Raw genomic sequence first — 17541 nt, 5'->3', positions numbered from 1 at the left:
ATATATTATTTTTCATGAGTTCACACTGATGTTGATCTTTCTGATTCATATTTAAGATACAAGGTTTTCTTTACCTTTATTTATTTTATATTTGCATTTCATTTTTCTTACAATGAAACTCGTTCTGAATATTAGTAATATTTAATATTTTAATATATCTGCCTTATTCTACAATATACATAAAATAGTTTCAGATTTTTATTATAATAACAATAGTACCACTAACAATAAACCTACTACATAAAATTTAAGATTTATTTGCAGGGCTTTTGTTTTTATTTATTAGGTTCTCAAAATGTATCTCACTAAACATGAATGATTGAAAGACAGAAAGTAGAGGACTTCCTTGGTGGTCCAGTGGCTAAGAATCCCTGCCAATGCAGGAGACACAGGTTCAATCCCTGGTCAGGGAAGATTCCACATGCCAAGGGGCAACCAGGCCTGTGAGCTACAGTGACTGAGCCTGCACTCTACCACCTGCGAGTTGCAACCACTGAAGCCTGCATGCCCTGGAGCCCACGCTCTACGACATGAGAAGCCCATGCACTGCAACTAGAGAGCAGCCCCCACTCACAGCAACTAGAGAAAGTCCTTGTGCAGTAACAGAGACCCAGCACAGCCAAAAATATAACAATGAATACATTTATTAAAACAAAGAACACAGAAAGTAGATTAGCAGTGGGGGCTGGGTATAAATGGTATATGGAGTAACTACAAATGGGTACAAGGTTCTTTTTAGGGATGATGATAATTTTCTGAAATTAGATTTTGGAGATAATGCTGTTGTTCAGTCGATAAGTACCATCTGACTCTTTGCAACACCATGGACTGCAGCATGCCAGGCTTTCACTATCTCTTGGAGTTTATTCAGATTCATGTCCATTGAGTTGATGATGTTATCTAACCATCTCCTCCTCTGCCACCCTCTTCTCCTTTTGCCTTCAATCTTTCCCAACATCAGGGTCTTTTCCAGTGAGTCAGCTCTTCGCATCAGGTGGCCAAATAATTGGAGCTTCAACTTTAGCATGAATCCTTTCAGTGAATATTCGGGCTTGATTTCCTTTGGGATTGACTAGTTGACTGGTTTGATCTCTGGATTGACTAGTGATGATGTACAATTCTATTAATATATTAGAAACTACCGAAATGTACACTTTAAAAATAGGTGAGCCTTAAAGTATGAAATTCAATAGAGCGGTTAAAAACTGTATGACCAGAGCACATGTTGAAAAGTTACTCTCTGTGTGGTTCTCAATCTGATATACAGCTTATTTGTTTCTGTTTCTATTCAATTTGGGGGATTTTATTTTTTTATAAATCTTAAAAAAACTTCACAATTTTGAAAAAACATTTATGTGGTCCAAGAGTCAAAACCAGATTAAAAAGTTGCTTGCAGAGAAGCCCTATTCTTATCTTTCTCCCACCTACACCTTACATTTAACCATTTTCATTAGTCTCTGATTTGTCCTGCTATCTTTCTTTCTGCAAAAATAAGCAAATACAATACATATATACACACAACAGTTTTACGTTCCCTCATTTCTAACACAATGGAAGTAATACCCTCTATTACTACATATATTTGTTTCTTCTCTTAACAGTAAATCTTAGAAATCCCTCCATGTCTGTTCACAGGAATCTTCCTCATTTTTTAAAAAAATGTTTTTACACTAAGATTTTATTGTATGCTGCCACCAGTGTATATAAAATAATTTCTTGTGAAACAGAAATTCATGAATATTCAGACAGGTAGACGTTAAGGACTAACAAAAGTAGAAGTTTGTATAGTATGGCCCATGTTACAGCAAGAGACATTTGTACAGGCTTCAAATTTAGCTTTCCTTTGAATATTCACTGGCTTATGAAAAGTGGTTTTAGAAAACCTTGTAAAGATTATTTTTGCTGCAAAAAGGAACAGACTTTCTGGGGTCTGGAGGGATTTGTACTTGAAGATACTCCAGTCAGCAGAGTGCCTGAGCGTTCAGCAGACAGAATTGTTTCAAATCTGCAGCTGCCTGGGAAACCTTCACCCAGTCAAGTCTAGCCTCCAGCCAGAGCTATTGAACCACTTTCTTCATGGTGGCGATGCTGGAGAAACCAGGCATGGAGTACTCGGTGCAGATCGGTGGTCCATCGGCCCTGGGCTTACTGGGCCAGGCGCTGGGCCGTCCCCATTCTGTTTAATGGCTGCAAAGTACTCTGTTTCATGGATAGACCATAACTTAGTCAACTAGTCTCCCACGGACTGACATTACAATCTTGCTGTTACTAATAAACTGCTGCAACAAATAGCCTTCTAACTGTGCTTCCTATTCCTACCACATGTCTCTGTGGTAGGTTTATGGAAGTGGGATTGCTGGGTCAAAGGGTAAACTAATGTGTGGTTTCATCAGATAAAGCCAAATTCTCCTCCAGTGGGGCTGCACCATTTTTCTCCTCCTACCAGCAACACAGGAGAAGGGTGCTTCTCCACAGCCCTGCTCGTGGGATGTCTTTTCAATTTTTGCCAACTGCAGAGGGGAAAACAGCTCAGGAGAGCAGCACTTCTTAGTTTCATGGGGGCTGCTGAAGCTGGCAGCAATCTGACACCTCCTTCAACCTCCTCCTCCTTCCAGAACAGCCCAGAGCAATCTAAGACTGGTAAGCAATGAAGAGCAGAATGGGAAATTCATACTTGGATCTCTCTATACTCTGCCTCCGTGGGAAGAGAATGTGTGTGAGTGGCAGGCCTCTGCTAGCCCCAACATGCTTTAGTGCAAATTAGAGAAAGCACCCTGCCCCCACCTCTTTCTGAACCAGGACGTGCAGATTCCAGGGCTTGAGCCAGAGTTCAGCTCCCTCCTGCCCTCATGGATGAGTGCCCTTGTGCAGTGCCCAGCCTGAACGACCATCCACGTGTGGCAGCCCAGGCACTGCAGTCTACCTCTCAGATGTTCCCACAGGAGGAGATAAGAATGCTTACACCACAAGACTTTCTCATGGGGAAAGAAGAGAGAAAACATTAAAAAATATATTGCTTTTACTGATATAGCACTTTTCAAGTGAGAAGCACACTGGCACATGTGATGTCTCTTAATCCTCACAATAGCACCACACAGCACCAAAGGAGGCGTGGTTCCAGCACCACCCTTCTCCCGGGAGAAAGCTGAGGCCGCAAAGTGCAACAACTTGCCCACAGAGTCAAAAACAGACATCAGCAGCTCCCAGGTCTCACGATGCCTGGGAGACAGTCCTTCTTCTACCTGTGGTTTTCAATTCTGTCTGCTGCCTGTCTGAACAGATGCCTATGTATCTATTTATGTATGTATCTATGTATCTATCTACCCACACATCTGTCATCTTCCTTCCTTTCCTCCTTCTCTCCCTCCTTCCTTTATAGTAGAAACCCATTTTTTTTTTCTCAAGAAAAAAGTTCCCACAGATGAGCAAAGGCGCCTTGATTGAATTTAGAGAAAGGTCCAAGCCCCACCTCCTCTCTAACCCAGCAGTAACCCTGAGGCCCCTCTGAAGGACCAGAAGAGTCTGAAAACTCTGTGCTATATTAAGCTGTTTCCTGGTTGTACCATGCATTACTATTGTGGTCTCATGATCCAAAAGCACATGGATTTTATTCCCTCCATATAAGCTCCTTTTGTCAAATATGGTGAACATATTGACTACAGACTGACAGACACATACACCATTCATTCTTGCTCTTCCTTCCAGAAGGCACTTCACGAGCCACCAGGGAAGCCCCTCATTCATAAAAGTGAAAATGAAAGTCACACAGTCATGTCCTACTGTTTGCGACCCGATGGACTATACAGTCCTTGGAATTCTCCAGGCCAGAATACTGGACTGGGTAGCTTTTCCCTTCTCCAGGGGATCTTCCCAACCCAGGGATCGAACCCAGGTCTCCCGCATTGCAGGCGGACTCTTTACCAGCTTGAGCCACAAGGGAAGCCATCACTCATAAAAGGAGCCACAAAGCATTCTTCCCTCCTAGACCAGGCCTTCAGCTCTCTTCAAGGCTAGCCAACTTGGCTCCAGAAGAGCTCAAGATGAGCAGGGTAGTGTGTGTGAATGATGGCTTCCTCCAGGAGAGAATTAAAACTAAAATTCCAGGCACATGTGAGAGAAAGTTGTTGTTCCAACTTTGGTAGCTAGTTTCCAGGGAGGGAGATAGAATCATTACCAAACAGCCCTGCCTGCACCCTGCTCTTAGCCAGGTCAGCCAGGCATTGCTGAAAGGCTGCAGGCAGGGCTGTACCCAGGGGGAAATGAACACACAGCGTGTGCTCAGGGCTCTAGGGGATAGTGCTGCTGCATGGGGACGCGGCAGGAAGCCCACAGATGGCCTCAAGGGTGGGTCTCTGCAGCCAGGACCCTCCCAGCCCCATCTTGAGGATCCGCAATGTGACAACCCCTCCCTGTGTTTCCTGCTCACACCCCTCTTCCTTGGGCAGGAAACAGATCTGAGAAAGACCAGGTCCCGAGTCTAGAGTGTGTCAGACCCTATATGCAGTGATTTCAGCCCCAAGTCCAAACTCTATCTTGATCCGCACAGGGTGAAAGGGCCATCGACTCCTGTTCCAGCCACCCTTCCACATAAGGAGAAATCACTGTGAGCTCTCTCATCTTTACATAGAAAGAGGACAGGAGATTGGTTTGGGGGTAAACAGAGAGACAGAAGACTAGCCTGCAAAACAACAGTGAACCAAAGCTCTCTCCTCGGAACAACCACTGACTCCTACCTTTCCATGATGTTTTCCCCTTATTTTCCCAGAAGATTACAGGAAAAATCTCAAACCTTGGTGAGTTTAAGATGCACTGATGGCAAAATATAATAATAAAAATCATGTGTGTGTATGTGTTCAGTTGCTCAGACATGTCTGACTCTTTATGACCCCATGGACTGTAGCCCGCCAGGCTCCTGTGTCCATGGAATTTCCCAGGCAAGAATACTGAAATGGTTTGCCATTTCCTTCCCCAGGGGGATCTTTCCAACCCAGGGATCGAACCTATGTCTCCTACATTCTACATTGGCAGGTGGATTCTTTACCACTGAGCCACCTGGGAAGCCTCAATAAAAAACATAATCCCAACTAAAACTGCAGTTGACTCATGTCAAAAGAAAAAGAAAGTGGGTTTAGGAATAATAAGCCAAGAGTGGATTTCTAACATGTAATTATCCAGAAACTTAAGGAAAAGAGATATGTGCTCCTTTCAACAGGAATGTAGGTATGTAGGCAAGAACTTCACCCAGAGAGAGAAAGAAAGGGGCCAAGGAGGAAAAGACTCCTATCTGTTTGAACAAATGACAAAGGACAGGCGCCCTGCAGGGATTAGAGGGTTTAAATTTTTTTAAATAAAAGGAAGAAAGGAAAAACACACAATGCTCTGGCTTAGAGAGAAAGTTCCATCACACGTTAGAGCACATGGGCCCTGAGGGGTGGGCTTGGGGCACCTGGCTATGGGGGAGCTGCAGGGAACACAGCATCCAGGCATGGAGAGGGAAGCCAGTTTCAGGAGAAGGGGGAGAAGAGAAACTGCTCTTGAGGATCAGCCAGGTCAGGAACCCAAACCCAGGGTGGTGAATGTCAAGAAACAGAAAGTAATTTATGTGAAATCTAGGCACCAGGTGCCAAGAGAATCCAGAAGGGGGTTCTCTAAAAGAGACATTTCAGGGACTTATTTTAGAATAAGCCATGCTTCCAGGTAGGCTCAGGTGGAGCAGAAGGACGAGGCTGGAAAGAGAATGAGATTCATTCTGGAGTGAGGGTGACAGGGAGAGGAGCCTCACTGTACACACGAGGCAAAGAAAAAGCAGAAAAAAGCAGTTTCTGCAGCTGAAGTTCAGGTCAGGTGATCTCTGCGGTCCAAGGCTTGTTAGGACCAGAGAATTCTAATGTGCACATAACTCCTCCAAGGCACCCAAGCAAGTGACAGGAGGTACTGACCTTAGAAATCACGTTCAGGAAGGAAAGAAAGCAGGGCTGCTGGGATTGGGCGTGGCTGCCAGATACAACAGGGTACTTACTAATGAGACACTGGCAAGTGAGAAAATGGGAGGGGGCTGGGGGCAGTCAACAGGCTGAGGCACCAGGCAGTAAGTTTACTCATGAGATACAAGGAGTTCTGTACAGTGGGATGCTCCCAGGAACCAGCAAAGGGTCCAGAGGGTCCAGCTCTGCTCACTTACAATGAACACAGGGCAGCAGGGGTGCTAAGGAGTCAAAGCAAATAAAGAAACCAAACCCTGGCTGGGCTGGCCGGCAATGCCCAGGGGAGCTCAGGGAAACGAGGAACTTCCAGTCCTAACCAAACCCTGGCTGGGCTGGCGGGCGATGCTGAGAGGAGCTCAGGGAAACGAGGAACTTCCAGTCCTATCCGGGAGGATACCTCTTGCTCTGTGGGCTCTGCACATGCTGTTTCCTTGGTCCGGAATGCCCTTTCCCCTCTTCCCCTGGCTCTTACTCTTCAAGCCTCAGCTCAGGCATATCCTCCTCCAGAAGCCTTCTGAGGCTTTGCTATTCCTCCCCCCTCACTTAAGCTGAGCTCGTGGCTCCCACCCACCACTTACCCCATCCTTCCACTGTCGTGCTGTTTACCTTCCCAGCTAGCAGTGGCTTGTCTCTTGTTCCTATTGTATTTCCAGACCCCAGTCCATCACCGAGTGCAGTGCAGGGCTCAATGGATGCTTGCTGAGTGGATGAATAAATGCTTCAGCAGGAGCATGGAGCAGGGCAGTTCTGGAGCTCTCTGGTTCTAAGTGCCCCAGATCCTAGAGTGGAATCTAAAACCTAAGCTTCCTGGGGCCCTAGGAGGTCACTGAGAGTCACATCCAGCCCAACCCTGCTCTCCACACCCAGTTCCAAGACAGAGTGCCCAGGGATGCTAGGCTCTGTGCTGGGGGCGATGGAGGTGACGGGCTGGTGTTTCCTCCACCCTGGAGCTAGGTCTCAGGATGGAAGCAGGACAGGGCGAGGGTGAATCAGGCCTGGCAATAAGGCAGGAGAATTCTAGGGCTGGAGCCTTGGGGAGAGGCCTGCTCAGAGCACAACCATCAGGGACAAAGCATATACCTTCCAAGGCTATTTGTAGGATGGTATGGAAGAATGGGTAAGAAAGTGCTTTGTAATTTGGGAAGTGGTATACTGTGAGGAAATGGGTTTGGGATTGGGGTCCTCAGACCAAACTTGGTATCTAACCACTCAGAGAGAAAGGCAGAAGATCAGAGTTGAGGAGTAAACTATGGAGATGTGATGTTTCCAAATGCTGTGAGACTAGAGCAGAGGTTTGCTCAGGACACCCCAACACTGGCTTTTCTTTCCTCCCCAGGATGGACTTTGTTCAATAACCAGGGAACATAATGTTAGAAGCGGCTTCCCAGGTGGCACTAAAGTACCCTCCTGCCAATGCAGGAGACATAAGAGGCATGGATTCGACCCCTGTATTGGGAAGATCCCCTGAAGGAGGGCATAGCAACCCACTCCAGTATTCCTGGAGAATCCCATGGACAGAGGAGCCTGGCGGGCTACAGTCCATAGGGTTGCAAAGAGACATACACCACTGAAGCAACTTAGCATTCATGTATGATGTTCGAAACTATTTCTTTGAACAGAAATGCCCAGACTCTAAGTTTCACTACAGCAGCAAGACATGCACTAGTGTCGAAACGGCAGAGCTTTTCCTGACCCTATTAAGTCCTTACTTTGCACAGACACTGCCACCGGCCATCTGCCTGCATCAGAGATCCTGAAGCCAAGGGAGCCTAAACCAAGTAAGCCACGTTCTGGTGGACATTTGATTTCTGATAAGCTTTTATATCAAAGTGGGAACTAGGTAACCTCCCCAAGGGGAAGGGGGAGCATATGATCTCTTCCTCCCAATGCATAGCTTTGCCAAGAACACTGCAAAAAACATAAGAATTAAGATGTTCTAAGCCACTCCATATTATATATATTCTTCCAACTTTTCTAAAACATAGAAGCCTTTACAGATTTGCATAATAATTCCAAAGCCCTCTTTCCCCAGCAACCACTGCAGAGTTCACCAGAGAAAGTCACCCATGTGTAATTGTAATTGAAAGTCACCCTGGTAATTGTTCAACAGTGGGGAAAAAGAAAAATTAGAAGGTTTCAGCGTTGCCCAATTTCTGTGGTGTAAACTCCTGCCTTGGCTGATTTCAAGCTACCAAGGTAAAGTCCCTGAAGGTGAAGCTGGAAAGAGATGTTGATAAAAGCTGCCCCAGCAACACTGGCTCCAATAAATGTGTTCATACCCACCCTGGCTTTCTCTGGACACGAGCTGGAGATGATCACTCCGTACTTACCTCTCTCAAAGGAATTTTTGATGTCATTGACTTCAACCTGAGATCCTGGCACTCTGAAGATGCCTTGCTGCTGGAGTCCTAAAAGAAATAAACAAAAAGAAAAAGAGGAAAGGCCTTGAGCTCATCAGACCACTGGGAACATGGATGATTCTCCCCACTGCTTGTCTCTTTCTCCCATCAAACTTTGTAAGACAGCCATCATTTGCAATGGCCGTCTCCCAACAGAAGCCCAAAAGGAGCCTTTACAATGAACTTTTTAGCTGGTCCAAATTCTCAGCCACATTCTGCTTTATATGTCTATGGCCCCTTGTTCAGGCTTGAAGGAAACACGAAATTTCTATCAACACTGGATCAGTGAATAACTTCCACTTTAACTCCCAGGCTAGCTCAATCAAATAACTGGGTAGTGAAACATTGCCTACCAAGCTCATCAGCTGCACTGTTCCAGGTAGCTTGACTTAACAAATGCCACTGGGGTTTAACAGCCACAGAGATGTTGAACAAGAATGCTTAATACCACTCCCTCAACCATCACAGACTTTGTCTTTCTTTAAGAAAATCTAGAGTCTAGACTGCATGCTAACTTGGGATCGAGGAGTTTGGGGAAGGTTAACTTATTAAAAAGACAATCTCATTTTTTATGTGTTTCTACAAGGCCATAAAGAAGAGCAGACCTTGCTATCTGACACGGCAGTAACAAAAGAACAATGACCTGCAAGATGGAAGATTAGAGGACCTCACTCATCTGAAAAGGAAATTAAGACTGGGATCCTTTCCCTGAGACTCAGTTTTCTACAGCAAACAACTCTCCACATTATAATTTACGGAAGTGTTTACCCTTAAAGGCAGGCTTTAAAGTTTGGTCTGTATACATAGTATGTGCTCAATAAACGTTGTTCATTTCTTTTGTTAACCAATGCTGAATTTCTACCACCTGGGTCTCTTACCCCATCCTCCTGGCTCAGTCCTGACCAGGCATGCGGGCCTTATTGCCCGTATTAGGCCATGACACTCGCCATTCTCTCCACCTGGACTGCAAAGGTTGGCTTCTACTCAGATACCACCTCCTCAGAGATGGCTCTCCTTACAACCTTAGCCAAGTCAGCCCTGTCCTCCTCTAGCCATTCTCTGTCCCCTTACTTAGTTCTTAGGCATTATCACTAGCTGAAATTAGACTATGTATCTCTCTGCTCATTTATTTCCTTGCCCTTCTAATTGGTCATGTAAGCTACTGAGGGCTGGCAGCCTATCTGTCTTGTTCGTGGCTGTGCTGCCATTGTCAGAAACAGTGCCTGCTCTGCACTCTGGAAATATATTTTTGGAGGAATGAATAAATAAATAGATGGAGGCACACATTAAGTGCTGGGAACACCATGTAGCAAATCCCAGATACTCTTACTTCCTTCATGGAGCTTGCCACAGTCTAGCAGTATTAGCCGATTGGACGGCCAACCTCAGTCAGTGCTCTAAGTGCAGAGCTCTGGGCTTGGGTGGGAGTGAGGAAAGAACTAATATTGTTCTCCCGTGAACCCTCCCTGCTCCTCAGTGTTCCCAGTTCCCAGCTCTTCTCACCACCACCTTCAGTCCCCCCAACACAGAAGGCTCAAGAGATAGCAGTCAGAATAGCACCTGTTCTATAGAGCTTTTTCCCTCTCATAAGGAGAGCAGTAGCCTGAAATCTACCAAGATGAAAATCTGAGTCTCATCTCTTATGAGAACAGCCTGGCACCTGTTCTTGAAAGAGCTGAAAACACTGCCCTGAGATTAAGCTTACCATATAAATTGATGTATCGGATACAGCTCTCGACGACCAGTGGTATAGCTTGTCCTGAATCCTTAAGAAAAAAAGTCGTGAGTTGTATTGGACTTGGCAACCACCACAGGAGAGAAGACACTGCAAACACAGATTACGAACTCAAGCCAGAATATTAGTACCATCGGATTAGTAAGAAAACAAGCAAGGAACCACTAATTCTAAAGTCTCTACAAACAGAATAGGAAGTTTTCTGTTATTGCAGAAAAGGCATAGTTATGATAATTTTAAAGAAATGCTCTGTCTCCTTACTCAGCTGGGAAGGAATCAGGGCTCAGGAGGCCTCACAGGCGCATGGCGGAAGGGTAGAGAGCCCTCTGTGCGGAGGGAGCTAGAGTCTGCTCTCCAAGACTTCTCTGCCTCCCACTCCCCTCAGTCCCAACTCAGCTCCATTCTCCCAGCATTCAGGGAAGGAGCAAGGACTCTGCCTAGGACTGTCGGACCTGCTGCTGGCATGAAGAAGGGCACACTAAGGGAGAAGCAAGGCCGGCCCCAGGGGTCCTTCTGAGCTCTGAGAAGGGAAGACCAGCTCTACTCGTGATGTAACAACCTAAACATCCAGACAGATAACTTGGTTTAACAGTACACGTTACAAGGAAAACTTCTAGAAAAAATTATTGTCAGCCACTGACCACTGAGTGGCCACCTTAGTCAGAAAGGTTGACTAAGATGCAGCTCTAAACACATGTATCTAGGGTGTCAATGTCAAGTTCAATGACATTTCCCTAGGCTGACCCAAGGCCACAGAGAGCTGGGCAAGGGATCATTTTCCTTTGGACTCCATCATTGGTTGACCCTTATGCTATTTCAGGCAACTTACAGAGCATACAATCATAAGAAAAAAAGAAAAAAAAAAACAATAACAACAACTCTTTCTTAAAATGGGCCAAATTAAATACTAGCCTCCTCAGAAGGTGAGGAAGAGAAGGCGTATGTACTATGCCTTCTTACTAGTATGTTCTATATGTACTAGTATGCTCACGTAAAAGGGACGGGGAAAAAACATGAAATTGGATGGTTTTGTGGCTCCTCCTCACCCCACCTGGGAATTTTTAACTAGAATATCTTAACTCTTAACTAGAGTCACAGAGAGGATAATAAAGTGGACTCGTTGGCAACAGGCAAGGCGGGCCCTGTGCTACAAGTCAGGACTAAAGACAGTTTCCATCCAGTTGAATGGGGCTAACGGACCTTTCCAGTAAATACCTGGTTCCTGGTTCGAGCATTTCTTCTTCCTCTGATAACAAAAAATAAACAGGCAGCAGAGCAGGAGAAAAAGAAAAGATTATGCAGGAGTAAGATCAGTTAGAGTAAGCAGATCTTTCAGAGTCCGGGAACGCCGAAATGCAATGGCAGCCAGTAAAGGGCCAGGGAGATGGCAGGCAGCCTACGAGGCTCAGGAGCTAGGGACCTGCCCCGCCAGCCTTCCAGGGTGGCTGCCTTGGACACCAGAGGGCAAAGAGGCCTCTTTCAGTCCTTGTCAAAGTGCAGGAACAGTGAGCACTAAACCCTTTCCTAACCTCAAGTCTACCTTCTTCTCAACACAGGGGCTGTTTATTCACCAGCAATGAGAGCCCACCTAAGACCCCTTAAGGTGAGCCCAGCTGCCCACAGAAAGGAGGGACACACACTCTCGGCTGTCTGCTGGGACTGTCCCCGCAGTCAGCTCAGGGAACCTCGATCTTAGCTCTTAGTTAACCAAGACTATTTTGCAGGGGCCCTCTGGATAGGACCCAAGGGCAAGCTGCCTGGTTCCAACTTCACACGGCGGACCGTGCTTTCCCACCAAACAGCTGAGGCAGCAGGTCCCAGGTACTCGCTCGACTTTGGTCTCCTTCTGCCCGAGGACCCTCACCCTGGCACTGAAAGACCCTCAGGGAACCCAAAACTGACAAAACCTGGAGTGACGAAGGGCCATACGGTCAGAACACCTTGGTGACCTTGCAGGCAGAACCAGAGCCTTTGCTTTCACTGAAACCGCCCATTTGTAGGGGAGAACTACCTTCCTCTTTCTTCCTGTACAGGCAGCAGGTCAGGCTCTGGGGTGCATACTGTGTCTCATTCAGCTCCTGGGGGAGGCCACCCCGCTGACTGAGAGTCAGGAGGATGTGAGCCTCCTCCCCGCTGTCACCCGTCCAGCCCTGGCGTCTCAGCTGCTAGGGTTTTCCTATGTTGGCCAAGCCCACCTGAACCTAGGACAGCAGTGACAGATGGTCAGATGGGGGCCATGGGCGCCCTCCGGAAAGCCCCGGCAGCACTCGCAGCTGACACTCCCCTGGTGCTTACTCTGCACCAGGCAGAGCTCTAGAACCTGCCATGAGCTACTTATCTGATCCTCGTCACACACTCATGTGTGTGTGTGTTCAATTGCTTCAGTTGTGTTCGACTCTGTGTGACCCTCTATGGACTGTAGCCCACCAGGCTCCTCTGTCCGTGGAATTCTCCAGGAAGAATAACTGGAGTGGATAGCCATTCCTTGTTCCAGGGGATCTTCCCGATCCAGGGATCGAACCTGGGTCTCCTGCATTGCAGGCAGATTCTTTACTGTCTGAGCCACCAGGGAAGTCCCCTTGTCCCTCTAAACCCTCATAACCATGGCATTTCCATGATGTTATTTTACTGACAAGCCTTTCAGAACTTTGGCATTTCAGAGATGGGGATTCATGCTGAATCTTCTTTCAGATAGCATGGGACTCCTAAGAGGAAATTAAATTCCGTTCATAAAGGTTGAAGGACTGAGTGCATCACACTGCCTTTTCATTTTCTGAGACTTAACCATCCTTGAGACTGGGGCCCTGCTACTGCAGTCCGTCCCAAACTGAGCTCAGAGAGGAGCTGGTTGACCTGCACTGATAATATGTGGTACAAGCACACGTGACTACAAAGAAATGCAATCGCTTAACAAACAAACTTTGTTTCGGTCAAACTATCCCCTGAGGAAGCTGTGCCCTTATTCCAGGGACAGGCCACTGCCCAGCTCTCTAGGGTGCCCCTCTCTGGGGGCTCTTTTCAGAGCCAGTCTCCTGGCGCCCAGTGCAGCCTATACCTCTTGCCATTCTGTGGCTCCGGTGGCTGCCAAGCTGGACTCTGAATGACACTTCTCATTCCAAAAGACCGTCCATTCAAAGACAAGGTTTTGGCACCGCTGACAAAGACGCTTGTTGCAGGCTTGCGGGAGACTGACCAGGTGCAGCAAAGCCTATAGATGCAGAAGAAGGACCGACTTCCTCCAAGGGGCAAACACATCCGTGGGTGTTGTGATTGTCAGGGGAATAAAGTCAGATGACTTGATTGTCACACATTTTATGTAGGAGTTCTCCATTCAGAAATTGTCTCACTAAACAGAACACCTTTGCTTTCAAATGCAATCAGGTGAGAGAGCCTTCCAAGCATCCTGACAGACCGCCTGTTTCCAAAAAGCTAAGCATATTCCAAAACATGTCCGTGTCTCTGAGGTTCCACTCACTCTCTTCCTTCTCTCAGCAGCTTCTCCGTCCATCCTCCCCTCTGCTGACACTTCCTTCAATGCTGCCCCTGCCCCCGGTGCCCACGGCTCCTCCTGGTCTAGAGTGCTCACAGAACTTACTTCTGTACTGATCAGTCACCAAGCACTCATCTTGAATCATCTTCCACATTCAGCTTCTGCGTCAAAAACCTCCTGCGTGACACGATAAGGTCTTTGAGGGCAGAGAGTAGCAAATGGGCCTCGGTCTCCCCTCAGCTCTGGAGTGCAATTTTTTGAGAAGGAAGTCTTGTAGGAGCAAGGACGGAGGATGAAGGAAGGGCTCTTGACACAGGCCTCTTCTCCCATGACCTTCTGGATGGCAAACTGCTCTCTCGGGGTCACCTCCCAACGTGCCCCTTTGCTGCTGCTCCCAGGTCCTTTTGGGGTCCTCCAGGCCTCCCTCCACTGAGGCATCTGAGAGCAGCCGCTGCTGTTTCCCACCCCTCGGGCACCCCCAACTGGGGCCCTCCTGTCCCCTTTCCCCTTTCCCAGAACTCAGTTCACAGGCAGAGACAGCCCTGGGACCCAGGCTGATCCTGCCCACACCCCCTCCCACACCTGAGGCCGACCCTCCCTGCCCAGTAAGTCCTGTCTGGGGATGGAGAGAGAGCTGGAGGAGAGGCAGCCTCCAACACTCCAAACGTGTCTCAGGCAGAGCCTGGGAGCCTTCAGGGCCTTTTCTCCTGACTGACATGAGTCTTATTTTCTGCAGTGAGTGTCTTTGTTAGATGGTGGTGGGCTTCCAGTTAACTGGTAGGGACCTTCCTCCTGCTCCCCTAAGTGACGTTCAGAGTGCATCTGCCCTTCCCTGAGGATATTTCCCACCTGCTACCCTTTCCAACTTCATCACTGTCTTAACTTGCCTTGAGCTGTTCTACCTGGGACGGCTCGATCCTGCACCCTTTGCAGCCAAGAAGCAAGAACAGAGAAACTCACTGAAGTGAAAACCTTCCTTTCCAGTTTAAGGTGTAAAGGGTTAACCTGGAATTCTAAAGGGACTACTTCATCTCTTTTCCCTTCTCCCAAACTGCCTCACAAGAAGCAAAACAAGGTGGAAGGGTTGTCTCTCACACAAATTGTATGTGTTTCCTTTGTTGGTCTATTCTCAACTTTTAGGGGAAAAAAATCACTTGTATAAAAATACACTGTTATACAAAGCAGGGTTTTCCTTTGTGTTGCTTCCAACCAGTCTGCTCCTGGGAGACGTGTGTGTGACGGGAGGTGAGGGGGTTTCTCTAACTGTCCCTCAGCCTGGTCAGGACTGCAGTTCCTCAAGCAGGGGAGCAGGGCTGACTGCCCTCCCCAACCCCCACTCAGCCAGGGCTGAGGAGCAAGGGGAAGCACTCTTAGAAGCCACTGGTCAGAGACAAAAGTGCCTCTGAAGCTACAGGCAGGCCACCAGGAGGACCAGCCAGCTACATGGCCTGGCCACGGGCCCAGATGGAAAGTTCTGGTTGGTCAGATGTCAGTCTGTCAGTAGGTCGGGGCAGGGCTGTTGGCCGGGGTAGGAGGTGGAGAGAGGCTGCCATTACATTGGGCACGTTCGCGGACTCCATGGCTCCCCAGCAAGTACCTTAATGAACGTTTCCATACAGCCGTTAAATAGTTTATGGCTACACACTGAGAGAGGCCTAGGTCTCCTCATTTTCTGTGGTTTAGGGGGAAGACAGGGGGGCCTAGGGGAAAACGGAACAAAAGAAATCAAGAAAGCAACCAAGGTAAACATACAATGGGGGGAGACGCTATTGTAACCCACGACTGAAGGAGAACACAAAATGCAAATGGAAGGCCTGAACCCCCAGTGCATTGGTGCCCAATGCTCCATCTGAAGGCCTCTGGATGTTCAAGGGTGTCTTAAATGATCCACAGTGTCAGGCAGGACCAAGACTCATGTAACACAAATGCATTCTACATTATGGGGGGGGCACAGCACGTGTCCGGGAAACCACTGAAACTCCAATCAGAGGCTGCCATCCTGCAAAGCTAAACAGATGGAGGGGGAGTCAGGGATGAGATGTAACCTGTAGCTGAAGAAAGCAAGAGACTTTCAAAGATGATTGGAAGGGTTAATTTTCATTGTTTTGGCTTAAAGACATCACCGAGTCTCAGCTCCTGATGTACTGGGGCACTGATCTTCCTAATGCTGCTAAGCATTTCAAATGCACTTGACTACTCTTTATTCCATTGATCTAAGAGCCGGGCAGTTATTATTCTCATTTTAGAGATGAAGAAACTGATGCCAAGAGGGAGGCTGCAGCTTCTTCGGGGGCCCCCGGGAACTCCCGGGGACCCAGGGTGAGGACTATCTCCTGTCCTTAGTCAAGTACACTTTCAGTTAGTGTTTTCAAATCCACTGTCATGCTTAACATCAGCTTAACTCTGCACGTGTGGCCCCATTTTACAGAGGCCTAAACCGAGCTCTAGAGTGGGGAAGTGGCAGAGCTAGACCCCAAACTCAGCCTCTTTGGCTCTAAGCCCAAGATTTTTCCCATTGGGTCAGTCATGGAGCCTTAGGGCACTTTCCCATATCCAGCCCAAACTCATCCATTCCATTAACCCTTGCCAGCAGAGGACTGGGGGGGTCGGGTTGAAAGTGTCTTGCTTGACTTTAGGATCTCCATTCCCTGTGCTCGCTCCATCTCGGACACAGGGAGGGGCGATCACACCACAGTTCACCAGCAACAGTGAAACAGCCACAAACACTGAACCGGTTTCCAGAGTTGCTCACATGCATATGCCTGTGTTGGCTTATTTGCTCACCTTTCACCACCCAAGTTGGCCTGACTCAATGCTGCCAGCCTTCTAGGTCAAAGGACTTTCAAAGGTTAGGAGAAAGACCCCTAACCAAGAGACACAGTTCACTTTCAACTGGCTTAGCTCATAATTTGGGAGGTACCGAGGGGGGACCCAGCCTGACACAGATAATGTCCATGTGTGATGAACAGAGACATGGGCCCCCCACATCTTGACTGATTTCTGTGAATAGGCAAGAAATCATACGTGCTGTGGAGCCCATCAAGGAGATGAGACTCATGCTGCCTTGCTCACTGGCCTTGTTCGCCTGTCTGCTTCAGCAGCCCCACCATCAAGGGACCTCAGATCAGATTCCTCTTGGTGTCTGAATACTGAGCAAATACTGCTAGCTCCAGGACATGCATGGGCAAAGACACAGTGGAATCCAAATCTCATGCCACCCAAACATTGGAACCAAAAATAACAGCACAGATCAAAACTTCGAAAAGAAACAACAGGCAAGGTTATTTTGAGCCCATCTTGGATCTATGTCAATTTGGTTAGCTAAGTCCATGTCATTTCTTTTTCACAAGGTACTTATTTTTTTGAGGATAAGGGCATGTGAGAGTGAGTATTTCTTATGCTAGATCTGCTTTTGAATTTACATATGCCAAAGAGAGTGCCAGAAATGTGACAGGGGGCCATAGGTTTTACGTTTAATAACTGGAGGGTAGCAGCTGAGCCACCTTGTTTCCATGGTGATTTGGGTTTCTGTTTTTGAATGTTGTCTGATCATTTCATTATCTTACACTGCATGTTATCCTCACAACAACCCTGAGAAGTAGGCAAGAACTATTAAACCTACTTTAAACATAAGGCAAATGAGCCACTGAGAGATTAAGAAACTTGCCCAAGGTCACAGGAAAAGAATTCAGCTCTTCCTATTCCAGGTTCTGGTGTGAGTATGGACATGAGGAAATGGGTTTTACCACAGAACACCCAGCAATAGCATTAAATTATCTATTAAACTCTCATGGTCAACAGGAGTAGAGACTCAATGCAGGTGTTAGACACCAATACCAAAAAAAGTCTAAGATGCCTTTAAAATTTATTTCATAAAGTTAAGTCCTAAGGAATTTTTTTTCCTGTAAGTTATAAAATTTCTCCTGCCCAATC

At 47.3% G+C, this 17541-nt stretch overlaps 1 protein-coding gene and 1 pseudogene across 5 annotated transcripts in view; both read right to left on the bottom strand.

The window, feature by feature from the left end:
- Nucleotides 1-17541, bottom strand: part of SRGAP3 (SLIT-ROBO Rho GTPase activating protein 3) — a 246334-nt gene that overhangs the window by 27475 nt on the left and 201318 nt on the right. For 2 of the 5 annotated variants that reach the window (XM_024982633.2, NM_001192966.2), the window contains exons 12-14: nucleotides 15206-15308; nucleotides 10089-10149; nucleotides 8315-8392 (exon numbers count right to left, since the gene is read on the bottom strand). In XM_024982633.2, the coding sequence (XP_024838401.1) occupies nucleotides 8315-8392; nucleotides 10089-10149; nucleotides 15206-15308 (242 nt within the window). The other 3 variants (XM_005222437.5, XR_814364.4, XM_005222441.5) reach the window with 3 other exon arrangements.
- LOC107131662 (guanine nucleotide-binding protein G(I)/G(S)/G(O) subunit gamma-5B-like) lies at nucleotides 627-8301 on the bottom strand (annotated as a pseudogene).

This window comes from Bos taurus, chromosome 22 (genome assembly GCF_002263795.3).
Source record: "Bos taurus isolate L1 Dominette 01449 registration number 42190680 breed Hereford chromosome 22, ARS-UCD2.0, whole genome shotgun sequence".
In the NCBI taxonomy this organism is placed as follows: Eukaryota; Metazoa; Chordata; class Mammalia; order Artiodactyla; family Bovidae; genus Bos; species Bos taurus.
This window is presented reverse-complemented; position numbering and strand designations above follow the sequence as displayed.